Consider the following 13874-nt stretch of genomic DNA (forward strand, 5'->3'; position numbering starts at 1 on the left):
CCACTGAACGTGCCTTTGTAACAAATATATACATGAATTAGCCTATTACACAACAAATGAAGGGAATCAAAACATGAATCACTTTCAGGATTACATAAGGAATTATTATCCTTGCAAACACCCATGGATGCAGCTACTGTCCTTATTACTTTCGGATTTTGTCTGCACTGGGTTGGCTCTCCTGTTTGATGCTTCTCACTCTTCTGCTTAGGTCAGCAATGTATTTCACTGCTTGGTGTACCCCACCATATGTCCCATCCGTATGCCAGGTTATCTGCAAGTTTAGGATCACTACCTTGCAGCTAAATGTCTTTCAGCTTAGCTTCTCAAATCCAAACTGTGGCAGCTGAGAAAGCTCAGCCACGCTGCTAGCTTCCTGCAGTGGCATCCCATCCACAAGGAGCAGAGAAATCCGGATTCCCCTGTCAAGGTCTGCTTTTGGTTTTGTTTGTTTGCAGACTGCACAGTATCAGACTGCCCTTGAAAACTCACGGGCACAACTTGCAGTCACCGTACTCAGAAGATTCCTCCCCTATTTCACCTGTGGGGCTCATTTCACCAATCTGCCTTCTGACAGCTCTTAAACCGTGCTAGATTTCAAACTCATTTGGGATAAATCATGAGGGATGCTTTATCCAGCTGAGTCTTAAGGCTGCCATTATGCAAACGGGAGGCTCGCCAGCCCTTGAGGTTCAGTCCTCTGTCATAACCCCTGCAAAGCACCACGTATTCATTATTCCCCAGAAGGGCTCAGGACAATTGGATCCGTCTCATTCGGAGCACAGCAGAGTGCTTTCTGCCCGGTAATTCAATACCGGCTCACAGGGAAGCTCCCAGGCTACGAAAGCCATCAGTTCTACTTTCTGCACTCCTTCCTCTGAGGCCTCATCTAACTGCTGACCTGGTGCTACCCGGCCTCAATATTAAACGTAACGAGAGCACAACTCAACAGCTTTATTTGTTAGATGTTCTCTGCTCATAGCAATTGTTTTGATTTAGCATCCAACCTCTTGCAGCAATGATTTAGTCTTTCCACACCCAAGCTAAGCAACCACCTCACTCCCAACAGCTGCTTCTTTACCTGGAGTTATATCGTTTCCATTTCCTATTCTGAAAACTCAGAGAGGGCAAGGGAATAAAGATCTAAGAGCCTTGTTTGTCTGGAAACACTCTTTAGCATCTGGATGGCCTAAGTGGCATTAAATTCATCCATAAACCTGCTGGCATGGGCTGAAGTGATCTATGGGTACAAGATCCAACTTTACCAGACCCTCTGCTCTTTCCAAAGACACCAGCTGAAATCCTTGAGAGTTCAACCTGCACATTTTCAGGCCATGCATGCTGGAGAAATGGAATACCAGCACGAAATGGAGGCTTTGCTGCCTGCAGATCTGCTCGAGAAGTACAAAGGAAGCAGGAGCCCTGCAGAAGCACCTGCTCAATTTCAGTGCACTCACACAGGCAGTATGCAACACATCGGCCTCTGCCCTTTCTCTGGAAAGAACACTGTTGTCCTGTGATGGGAGCCAGAGAGAACCTCCTGGGCACATCCATCAACTGTGTGAGAGCAGGAGGAGGAGAAAGCCAAGTGCAGCCAGAGACCCACCTAACACTCGTGCTTTGATTTCCCTCTTCCCTTCATGCAGCACTCACCACCAGCCAGGATTCTCTTGTGACATATTAACTCCAGGAGAGAAGCCAAGCATCTTTAAAAACAGCTCAACAGAGGCGTGAGGTCTGTCTGAGCCCTTCTGGGTTTGGTTTTGAGCCCCTGACGCCAGCAATGCTGCAATTTGAGGTGTGCTGCTGCGAGAGCAAACAAGATGCTCAGAGCAAGCAAATGCCTCTTCACAGCTCTCAGATAAAATGACAAGTTATTACGTTCATATTATAATACGAAACCAGAAGGAAATTCAGAACTGGAATTTAGAGAGATGAATGAGCAATTACTTGTCATTAAGAAAACTGAAAGGAGATTGTCTCTCTTTTAGGAATAGACATCACCTGCTCTTCAGGAAGACCAAATAAAATAGGATGTGTAGCTGAAAGCACAAAGAAATAGGCATCCAAAACAAACTGCAAAATAAAGGCTGAAAACCACGCACAGCTCATTTCAAACCCACCAGCCCCACGAGACCACAGCCTCGGGACTGTGCAGATGAGCTCTGCAGTGTTCCAGAGCTACAAATGCACTGAAAGTGCTTTGGTTACTGGAGTATGCCTTATCATTTGCCACCCGTGAAGTCTTCCCCAGACTGAGCCAGAAGCACTGTAGTCTCAAGTGCAGAGCTGTACAAGAGTGGATCAAGTCAGACTCCAGGCCCACGTGAGTAGACACCTCTTCCCAGGTATTCTAGCCAGAATAGCCCGTTTGGGTTATTTACTCCTCCCCATAGCATACCATGCTAACCAGTATGACCTTGCAACTCTTGATTCAGACCCAAATTTCGCCATCATGCTAGCTGCTACATTTCAGAACAATATTAAATCTTGCTTAAGGATGCGGACATTTTTCTCCATTTCCTGATACTGCAGCAATAAATAAGGACCCCAACTCCCATAGAGGTTTCCTTCTTAGGATTTATCCAGGTCGAATCTGCAGTGTCACAGCTTGCCAGAGTTTTGTCTGCCTGAAACATTTCCCCCCTCTCCCAGAACACTGAAAAGTGGCCATTCTCTCATCCTCTCCAAGTGCTCTCTTGGAGCATTGGTGTACAATGTCTGATTCGTTTACTCTACGTGCCTTTATGTGCAGCTTCATGCAGGCGGCAAGCACATTCCTTTCTCCACTGAAGTACTGATCAAAATCCTCCCAAGCAAAGGACGACAAAACAGAGAAACAGGAAACCTTTAGAGAATCATACCTGAAATATAGCTATCCAGGCATAGCCAATATTATCAAAATTAATAGCTCCATTGTGTGGGTTTACATCCCCTGCCATGCATACGTTGTAATACTGGTTCCAGTTTATGCAGGCATTCTTGCTGCTGAAGTCAGGGTTGTATAAACTTGGGGTGTAGGAGTCCATGCTCAAGGTGCACTCCACCTTGTACTCCTTCCTGGTTGGGATGTTGGAGCATTTCTGCATGCCGTTCTCACGATGGGATGAGCAGATAAATGGATTCTCCTCTGCTTCGTCTGTGCGGTAGTACGGATGCAGGAAGGTAAGGTTATACGTCCTGGAGGGGGAAAAAGGAAAGATGGATGAGAACAGGGTGCCCAGAGAGGTGGTGGTACTCCATCCCTGCACGCACCCACGGTCGGGCTGGAAGGGGCTCTGAGCACTGATGGAGCTGTGGGTGTCCCTGCTCAGTGCAGGGATTGGGACCAGGCAGCCTTTAGAGGTCCCTTCCAACTCAAACCATTCTGTGAAAGCCTGCTGTCCACAGAACAACTCCTCTTCCTGCAGCCCCACGCGACAGCTGCCATCACAGCCCCTATTACCACCTCTCTCTGTGCAGTGTCCCCTCCACGGCTGTGTCCCTGGAGTCAGGAGCACCAGTGCCTATCATGTAGTGCAAACCCAGCACCTGCTCCTCAGCATTATAGAGCAACCAAAGAGAAGCAGGACTAACAAATACTTCCAAAAACATCACTTATGCTGCCTCCTTCCATGGCCAAATGTAAGACCCTGAGTCTGGACCATATCTCATCAGTAGCAGGATGAGGTCCCAGCGCCTGCACCACTCTGAAGTGCCTCCCTTCTGCCTGCAAATCCCAAAGCCCAGCAACTCAGTGCCAATTCCTCCCATTTCCACCTCATCAGACAGGGGACAGCAAGTCACAGCTGAGACGTCAGCCCCGACCATTGCCTGTAAAGCTGTTTGCTTACAGCATCCTGTAAGGCTCCAGTGATCTTTCAGTTAAACATCAGCCTGAGTTTTCTGAGTGAGCAAATGAGGCAAGACTGCTGACAGCTGCAATGAAGTGGTAAAGAGAGAAGAAAAAAGCAGCCCAGGTGCTTCCTAAAAGCCAGAGCTGCTAACTTTTTGTTCCCAGCTAAGGATTTTAAGAGAGCTCTTCTGATGCTCAGATCATGCTTCAGATGACCCGAAGGCAAAGCAGCTTTCCAAGAAATTTCCCCCCCAGCACGTCTCCAGGATGAGCGAGCTGCACTTTAATAAGGAGAGAGGCAGCTACGGGCATCTCAAATTCCTTCTGTTCTTACAGAAGGAAAGAGTCCACATTAATGGCAACTGGATGCTGATTTAATTGACCCGGATAAAGTTATATAGCTCTGTTAGAGAGAAGATAAGCAAGTGCTCTAATTACAGCATGGCAGGGATGTGCCTGAGTCCAGGCCTCTCCACGGCAATGGATGAGCATTTGTGGGGTACCTCAGCACTCCCTGCTGAAGTACTGCTCAAAGCAAGAAGGTGAGAAGACCTCCAGCAGCAGATCTGTTGTGTGGGGATCTGAGGCGCTCTACCATCAAGCAGGAGATAAGGGAAAAAGCAACACAAATTACATGACCAAACGAGATGTGGGTTGCAGACAAGCAGGTAATTCTTCAAGACAGGACAGCCGTATTTTTTCTTGTTCAGTCTGTTCTGAATGTTCCCAACTATTGAATAAATGCAGCCCTAACGATTGCCGAGCAAGTGATATTCTGTATGATGGCCTGAAATTGCTCCTCATGACCCCCGAGTAAAGCAGGAGGCACTCAGCAACTGTGCGTTAGGAGAAAGCAATTGCTGCAGGGCAGAGCTAAGGGGAAATGAGCCCTGAACAACTTTTTCCTCCGCTGGTGAATTACCTGGGTGAGGTAAGAGATGGGTGCTGAGATTCATCCAGCTGCAAGAGGAGCACGGCAGAGGAACTGGGCATTGTTGGCTGTGAATAACAGCTCATTCAGCAGCTGTTCACCTCCCATCACACAACGCTCCCATTTCCCCCCAGACACATCTGTAAAATCTGCCTCCCCGTATCTCAGGTTCAAGAGACAAGGAAGAAACACATGAAAAATGTTTTTCCTTCAGCCCTCTCCTTCCCCGCCCACGGAACGGTTTCACTTGGAGGAAATTTCCATATAAAACAAGCTGAAGATAAAGGTGAGCACTGCACCAGCACCTTGTTTGCTGGAAGATCAGACGCTACAGGCAGAGAAGTTTGTCACACAGAGGGGGTTATGGTGGTTTGCAAAGGATTAAAAGGCACTGAGACACAGGGATGTGTCTGGAGTTGCTACAGTCTGCAGGCAAAGACAGCAGAGAAACTTGAGTGAAGAAACAGAGGGAATAGGAGGAGAGACAAGCAGCAACTTTGCCTGTTTTGGCCTTAGTGGATACAGAGGGGCTGCATTCAGATACAGAAAGCAGGGCCTTGCAAAGCTGCTCTCTGAATCCCCGAGGCAATGGCACGAGAGATGCTGAGATGTCTCACGTGGTACCTTCCCATCAAAGCAGACCTCCAGTTTAGGTTCTTCAGCCCTCCACAATTCTCATCAAATCCTGATGAGGTGCATCACGTAAACCCAAAGCTCTGGCTCTGATTGAGCAGCTCCCAGTGCCCAAACCTGCTGCTTGCAGCAGGGAGAGCCACAGGCAAGTCTCACAGCCCTTAACTTACACACCTGAAGCTATGCATTGAACTCCTATCCCTGCAGCAAGGCTGAGTGATCCTGGAAACACCTCTTGCTCTTTCTTGTTTTGCTTAAAGCAATGCCCTTTGATCTGGATGTGCCGCTGCAGATGACGCTCCTCCAGACTAGAACTGATCACAAAGGAAAATTTCCTCCAGAGCCAGGAGGAGCTGTGAAACTCTCCAAAAACTTATTTCCTTCCCTACCCTGGAAGCAACACCAGCAGCAGGAGTTCCCCGATCGCAAAAGGCAGTTGGCAGCAGGTGGGACGGGAAGGCTCAGCATGCTGCAGCTCGCAGGCCAGCGTAATTAGGATTCTACCCAGAGCAAAGCTGGACTTGCAGAGGGAGAGGGACCATCTGGAGGGATGATTGGGTAATTAGCAGCTATGGCTGCACAAGCTCCTTTCCCGGGAGCAGTTTCATGTTCAAATGCAGACACACACACGCCTGTGCCAAGAACACTGCCCATGGAAGTGCTCAGACAGAAGGGCTGATGCGTCAGTGTGATGCTCTGCTCCGATCCTACAGCCGAGCCCCCGGGAGCTGCCTCTCCCACTGTGGCACAATGACACACAGCGTTCAGCCACACAAGCTGCCTTTCGCACCATGGCACAGTGACACATGGCATTCGGTGCCGCACGCAGCTGACTGCCCTCCCAGCTGCAGGAGGGACACACATGCACTGACCTGGATGAATCATCTTCATTTCAGCCTCCAGAGGTGATCTCCAACCTCCAGATGTGCCCACCCCAGCTGGGCAGGTACACAGCTAGCAATGTGCCAGCCGGTTCTGGGGGTGCCCACGCATCCAGTTTTGTTGGAGGGAGGAACACAGCCAGGCTGGGGAGCCATAGGACCGAACCCCATCCCGTTCCATGCCTCTCTATTCACTACACGTTGCAGCTTGAAAGGCCCTCGATGAGCCAGTCAGATCTCAGAGGCTGCATGTTGCTTCTGAGTCACAGTTTAGGAAGCCTTGGGCTGAAGGAAAAAAGGCTGCTTGCAGACATGCTGCCTCGGGCTGTGATCTAATAAGCTGTGGAGAGACGCTGGGGACACTTTGGTGACCGTGGGAAGAAAATAAAAGCAGGGAAATAAAGCACAGCTTGATTGCAAAGGGTGGATGAAGTTTGGTGTGGCTCTGCTGCTAACTGGTTTTATCCTCCCTTCTCTCTGCCTTGCACATTTTTGCAACATCCCCCCCCCCCTAAAAAATAATTTACAAACCAAAAGAGTCCTGTCCTCAACAGGCCAAAATCAAGTGCACCACGGCCAGCTCCTGCCCAGCCCTTTTCAAGCCTTTCTCCCTTCTTTGTCTACCTGGGCACAGGACACCACGAGCATCCATGTGGCTGGGAGGGACCCACAGTGACACAGAGAAGGCAGTGGGAAGGGATACCTCAATCAGTAGTCAACACTGCCCATCTAAGACCTTCTTCCAGTTCCCCTGTTTGAAGGTTGTGCTGGCAAAACCAAAAAGGGGAAAGACAGGAAGAGAGCAGGAATGAGAAGTGTTGCAGAATGGGAGAATCCCCAACATCCACAGCTGCCCTGCCAAGACCACCTACCTCCACGTGCACAAAAGGCCAGTCGGGCTGCCTTGGTTCTTGCCAGCGAGAGCAGTTCAAAGAACTTATTAATGGTAATGAACCCACTAATCGCGAGACTCTTGTGCTCTGGGGAAAAGTCCTGAGAAACTAAGCCCCAGAATGGATCTTGTTATCACATTAGGAAGGATTAACACCCATTTCTCGGCCAGCTGCCCAGCGTGCATCTTCCTCTGGGCTTACAGCAGCTTTGCTGTATTTCCCTGGGCATGTTTATGTGCAGGAAAGTCCATCCTCTCCCACACCAAGGGAGGCTGAAGTGCTCTCTGCCCCATCTGCCCCGGGCTCAGTCCTGCCATGGCATCATCCCTAAGTGCTGGAGCGTGGTCTGAGCACAATCCTGCTTCAGCTTCCTGAGGAACGGAGAAGGAGAGAAAAGGCAGAGAGCACCAAATGGGCTCACGTCCCTCTGAGGGGAGGCTGCGTTCTGGAAGAAACCCCGCTGCAAACCCATCTCTGCAACATGGAGAGATGCCGGGAGGAGCAATTAAGCAACCCTCAGAAGTACCTTTCAAACTGCCAGCTGCCTGCCTGAGCTGCGTGTGCCTTTGCACACTTCTACAAAAGCCAGGGAGCCAAAGGCAGTACAATACCAAGCGGATACAGAGTTAATTAAGACCGAAGCGCTCACATTAGAACTGTCCTGCAGCATTAGATAAATACAAAACACTTCACAGCTCTCTCCCCTCTCCTGCTTCCAACCTGCTGAGCTCTCTGAAAGGCTCCACAAGGGAGAAAATGCTCCTCTGCATAACAACGTAACACACAAGCGAGGAGCAGCAACAGCACACTGGGGGTGACCCAGATCCTTTACTGACCATGGCAGCATCTCCTGCTGGCAGGAGGGAGCCAAAGGGGCTGCGTGGGGACGGCAGATCTGAGATCTTACAGATAAACTGCTGGTCACGCTTGCACTTCTGAGAAGGCTCTCAGACCAGGCCAACCCAAAAGCAACGTGAAATTTCCCTTTCAGTTCCCACCGCTGGGAATCTCCTATACTCAGAGCCTGTCCTGGTACTGCCATTCCTTCTGCTGTGTGATGCTAAGCGAAACAGCCCAGCCACCAAGCAATCCAGGAGCTGAAGGGGCTCTGAACCACAGAAGCCCCCAAGGCGCCACAGCTCACGTCCAGTTCTGGCCAGGGAGTCACAGCCTCACACATCCATTGAAAATACCACGGGGAGCCCTGCCCTTAACTCAGGTCCTCCCCTTCACAGCACTGCAAGGAAACCTGAACCAGGAGCATCACCTGCTCAGCACAGGGCACCACCCACCCTCCATCACCTACAGCTTGCTGGAGCACTGGTGAGAATTGCTTCAGGCTGAGAACAACAACACTGGGATTTAGTAGGACTTGGCAGATGAGACTAGATGACCAGCATCTCATTCCTACTTCCCTGCAGAGCTCCACTCTGATTACTTCTATCCAAAACCAGAGCTTAACTTTAATCCCACAGCCCCTGCCTCAAGATTTGGATGTTGTTTTGTTCTCATTGGCAGCTTTCCCTGGGAGGGGATGGATGGTCAAGGCTCTCAGCAGAGATGCCAAGCACAGCAGCTCGGCACAGGGATGGAGCAGGTGATGGATCCTCTTCAGTCCAACCTGGGCTTGCATGTCCATGCTGCTTTGCAGGCAGACAGCATCCTACTGCTGGTCAGTGGCAATTGCTTATTTGAGGCCAGAGCTGTGAGTTTTGGGCCATGTGCACAACATCTGTCCCCGTTACATTACTCCTGATTCACTCCATGCTTTTGTACCTACAAAACTTACTGTTGGGGTGATGAAGGCCACTGTAGGGCTGGGTCAGTGCACACTATTTCAATGCCTGGAACTGTGGATTTCCTGCCAGTTTCCTATGGGTTAAAGTTTACCCAGCAAAACAGACTCAGGTGGCAGCTTCAGGCTGGGTGAGAGCATCAGAGCAAATCTGGGGTTTCTCTGAAGCTCCTGATGGGCTGTGAAGGAGGAAGGAGAACATCTCACAGCGCTCCTGCCTCATCTAACAGCTCCCAGGGCTGATCACAAGGAACCTGACTGCTGCAGAGAGTGGTCAAGACCCTGATAAGCAGATCCTGTGATGCCTTTGATGCTGCTAATAGCCTTTACATAACAGCCTGTTTCTTGGCTGCTTAATATCTCTATTTAGCAAATAATCATCTTGGGATTGATTTTAAAAGCTCCACTTTGCAGGAAATCACACAGTATTTTAGACACCTGCTCCAGGGTCTTTGGTGGTCCCTCCCCATCCAGCTACAGCTCTGTGCCACCACAGAGTGGAAGAGAGCTGGAGACAGGTGCACCTACAGCCCTGCTGAGAGTTTAAATGAAGGGCCACAGGCAGGGTGGGGGAACCCAGGCAAAGGTTATCTGGGCAATCAAGGTCTATTAGCACCTGCAGCACCTGGCAGGGATACTGTTCCATGCAACTGCTGAGCTTGGAAGAACCTAAACTAAAGTTTGCATCAGCAGGTGATTGGATGTGCTGCATGTTCCTTTTCCCTGTTTCAGGCTGAGAGTGATACAAACGTCTTTAATGCCTTCAGCATCATGAGACTTATCTTACTGCTCCTACAGAGACATACAGTGTGTTTCAGCAGCTTCTCTATGCTGCTGCATGTTCTGGCATGCACACTCCTAATTGACCTGGTGCTAGAAACTGCCATGCTGGGTGACCTCCCAGACCCACACAGCAGTTTTCACAGTGCTCTCGTGCTTTTGTCTGGTCTAAATCCTCAAATTCCCACTGTCAGCAATCTCAGCTTCCTTGGATATGGTGCTGACACCTTGGTCCTCCAGGAAAAAAGCCAAGAAAGCCACCACAAACCCTCAGAAAGCTGCCAGCAAGAAGCACCTCGCTGGACTTGGAGTCCTGCAGCCAGCAACCCACAGTGTCTGAGTGCTGGGAGAGAAATGGGACTCAGAGGATGTGCTGGGGGGACCACCTCTGAGCACCCCCTGAGTGTCACTGTCAGCACTATGGGCTCCTCCATCAGGAAGGAGGGAGAAGGGAAGAACAGGAGGAGACTTCTGCTGTACTTACGTTGCCAAATTCCTGTCCAGGAAACACCTGTTTCTCAGCAGCCCTGCCCAGAGCTGCACACCGACGATCCCAAAGATGAAGAAAACAAAGAAGCACAAGAGGAGGACGTTGCCTAACATAGGCAGAGTATCTAACAGCAGGGTGACGAGTATTCGCATACCTGGGAAGAGAAGGAGAAAACAGGTTAGAAGAGCTGGGTGATGGGGCAAGGAGGGTGCTCCATACCTTGCAGCCAGGGCAGAGGAACTGGGATGCGCCAATCAGATTTTCCATTCAGTCCTACAAATCCCTGTAAGGCTCAGTGTGAACATGAGTGAAGCTCGTGGGGCTGCAGCAAACCTTTGTGTCCCCATCAGCTCCTGGCATCACTCCCTGCATGGACTGAGCAGGGATTGGGTGCTGCCCCAGGGCACCTTCAAACCCAAAGAGAATGCCAGAATAAAAAGGGAAAGAGGACTTGCTGTTCAGCAGAGGTTAAATGAGCCTTGGAGACAGTGACCAGCTCTCGTTTCAACGGCGGATAATTGATGAGAGGAGGAATAATGAAAAGAGCAACAGACAAAAGCAAGTGCTAAATCATAGGAAGGGATAAAACAAGAAACTGAGCAGCAGGAGCCCAGCACTCGGCAGAGAGAAGGGCTCAGGTTTACAGCACGATGGCAAACCATGCATCTGCAGGGCCAGGTGGTGACACTGCCGCCTTTGGAAGTGCTTTGTCCCACTAAAAAGTGCTCAGCAAATTCCTTTCACCACCTGTGTGGGGTCTGCTCCTCAGCCGCCCCATGAGGGAATGGGACTTGGAGCAACATGGGCTAGAGGGAGGTGTCTCTGCCTATAGTAGGGGTTGGAACTAGATGACCTTAAGGGTCCCTTCCAACCCAAACCGTTCTATGATGCTACAAGCTGCACTCACACCGATGTGAGCTGTTTTTCCCATTGATTTCCAGCTCACCAACAGTTTCCAATGCTCCTGCTCATCCCATGGTGCTCCTGGGCCCGATGAAAAGAGGAGCGGTGCACCACAATGCCTCCAGCCTTGTGCCTATCTACCTTAGCGAAGAATGGTTAAAACTCCTCTCTGTGTGCCAGACAACATTTTTCCACTCAGCTACTTCTAGCATTTCGGGCTGTTGGGTGGCACTGTTCTGGAGATGGAAGCCATCTGTTCACTATCCGGGTGCTCGGGGCTCTCAGTACAGTGCAGCTCTGCCATGGGAAAAGTCCACGAGCACCGCCTGGGCTGAAAGGAGGATTTCTTTTTGTTCCCATTCCATGTGAAACGGGGTTGGAACCACACAGCAGAAAAATAAAAATAAAGCAGCAAAACGGGCTTGAAAAAACAGCGGCCACTACTGAAAAAAACAACCAACCACCCAAACCGCAGCCCCTGCCAAACGTATAAATTGCAGAAATTGTATTTTTCCAGTCATTTCCAAGGAATAATTTCTAATAGAGACGATGTTTTTATTGGCTGGGGTTCTCCTTTCTTTTCTTAACAAATAAAAACGAAATAATCTCATGGGTGAATTTATTGTGCCTGGAAGCACGGCGCTAGCAGCACTGGCTGGAGCCCAGGAAAGCACCCAGGCACCACGGGGATACATTGCCGGGCAATTTCTCATGGGTCCCTGCAACTGCACGCCAGGCCCCAGCCATAATTCATATCTGCTCGGTGTTGTTTTGCAGCTGGAAACACTGCTCTGGATTGGTGGCATCCTGGCACTGGGGACGTGGGCAAGGACTGAGAAGTGGGGGTGTCCCAGGTGATCCCCCTGTTGGAGGTGGGGCATCCCTACGGATGAAAAAAGAGCAAGAGAACATTGCTGGAAACCCCAAAATCCAACACATCGAGGGTTTTTGCTATCCTTTCTCTGCGGGCTCTGGATTACGGCATTGGTCTGAAACAGTGACAGCAGTAAAGTGCCAAGTGGAGGGAGCTCGTGTCTCATAAACAGGTAAATCTATGACTACCTATCCTCCAGTAATACCGATCCCAGCCCGGCACTGGTTTGAGATGCTGGTAACGGTGTTGGACCAGCCTGGATGCCCACCATGCTGGGCAACACCAAAAATGGGCTTAAATCATTGGGTTTAATCTCATATGCTATTAACAAAACTTGATGGTTTTCTGTTGCCAGTCTTCTGACCAAAAGAAAACAATCACACTATCGAATGCAGTAGTGGACAGCCTGAAAGCTGCACTTCAAAGCTCCAGCATCAGACTGACAAAGAGAACTGCATGATTGTATGAAGCACTGGAACTGAAACTGACCTGGGGGAGTTGGACTTGATGATCTTAGTGGTCTTTTCCAACTTTCATGATTCTATGATTAATTCTATGGTTCTATGACTGGTGGGGTGTGTCATTCGAACATGCTCTTAAAAAGACCCCAAAATGTACTTTTTTGTGGCGAGAAGCATGAATGATTTCCATGCAGCGCTGCTACATTTTGTATTGAGGAGAGTATGGTTAGAAAGTGAATAAAGAGCAGTGAAATTAGTGCCTTGCAAGGGTCGCTCAGCTTACAGCTGGTATGGGAGGAAATTATTTCACCGTATTGGTTCATCTTTCAAATTGGATTTAGGAGACTAGCAGCTGAAGCCACTCGAAAATGGATTTAGGGACCACTTGAACTTCCTATTGTGGATGAACCCAATTTTGTTCTACATGAGCAAACCCTCCGTGGTGTTTTACCAACGACAGAGAATGCAGCGTTTCAAATCCTGAGTGCAAAGAGACAGAGAGACCTTAAATAACCGAGAGGAGGAAAGTGAGCCCATCCTGGGCAAGAAGATCTCTTAGAATGGATTTCTCCCCTTTCTTTTTGGGCACTTTGCTGCTTAGTGGTAGATGGGAGTTACTTGCTTCAGAGAGTTCACAAAAATGCTAGAAATCAGCCACAAAAATTTGGCATCCCAGGTATAAAATCTCCCTTGTCCTTTGCTAACGCTACTACTACTAATAAACGATGTCTAACTCTGCATTAAGAAAAACCCCAAAATCAATGAACTTGCCCCCAGCAGCAAGAGAAGAGCATTTCACAAGGCTTAAGGCTGAGCCCCCCAAAGCCACGTTTATGTTTACTTACTTGGCACCCTGTTAATGGCTCGCAGCGGCCGCAGCACGCGCACGGTGCGGATGGCAGACAGACTGACGTTGTGTCCATCCAGGGAGTACTCCATCATGCTGCAGGGAAAGAGAGAAGAGGTGTCAGGGCATGGGGTGCACCATGTGCATGAGGCTGTGGGGTGGGGGAGCAGCTCATGCTGTACTGGTGATATGGGATATAACGGATATTTCCACCTCTGAAGGGCTGCAAACACTCATGCAAGCTGCATGGTACATGGACAGCTGGTGGGAATAGACCCAGGGAGCTTCTGTCCAAGCAGGACTTGACACAGCGGGGAGCTGTAAATAGGGTACACAGAGCTGGGGCTCCCCATGGCTCACCCTTGCGGTTATCTCATTATGCACAGCTCCACATTATGAGATGTTCTGACGGTACACCCCCTGCCCTCATCCCAGTGCATTTTCACACCAGCTTATCCATCCTCCTATGACCAAAGTGGGAACAATGAAGCCAAGAAACGACTACGAAGTAGTTTGGTTTTCACTGTACTATTAAGAATAAGGAACATTTT

General features: G+C 49.6%; 1 protein-coding gene across 2 annotated transcripts in view; it reads right to left on the minus strand.

Annotated features, from left to right (window-relative positions):
* CACNA1H (calcium voltage-gated channel subunit alpha1 H) overlaps nt 1–13874 on the minus strand; it is a 201603-nt gene that overhangs the window by 91038 nt on the left and 96691 nt on the right. For both annotated transcript variants that reach the window (XM_040647566.2, XM_015294424.4), the window contains exons 5-7: nt 13322–13419; nt 10233–10392; nt 2865–3180 (exon numbers count right to left, since the gene is read on the minus strand). In XM_040647566.2, the coding sequence (XP_040503500.1) occupies nt 2865–3180; nt 10233–10392; nt 13322–13419 (574 nt within the window). The remainder of the gene's footprint in view (nt 1–2864; nt 3181–10232; nt 10393–13321; nt 13420–13874) is intronic.

Source organism: Gallus gallus, chromosome 14 (assembly GCF_016699485.2).
Source record: "Gallus gallus isolate bGalGal1 chromosome 14, bGalGal1.mat.broiler.GRCg7b, whole genome shotgun sequence".
Classification (NCBI taxonomy): domain Eukaryota; kingdom Metazoa; phylum Chordata; class Aves; order Galliformes; family Phasianidae; genus Gallus; species Gallus gallus.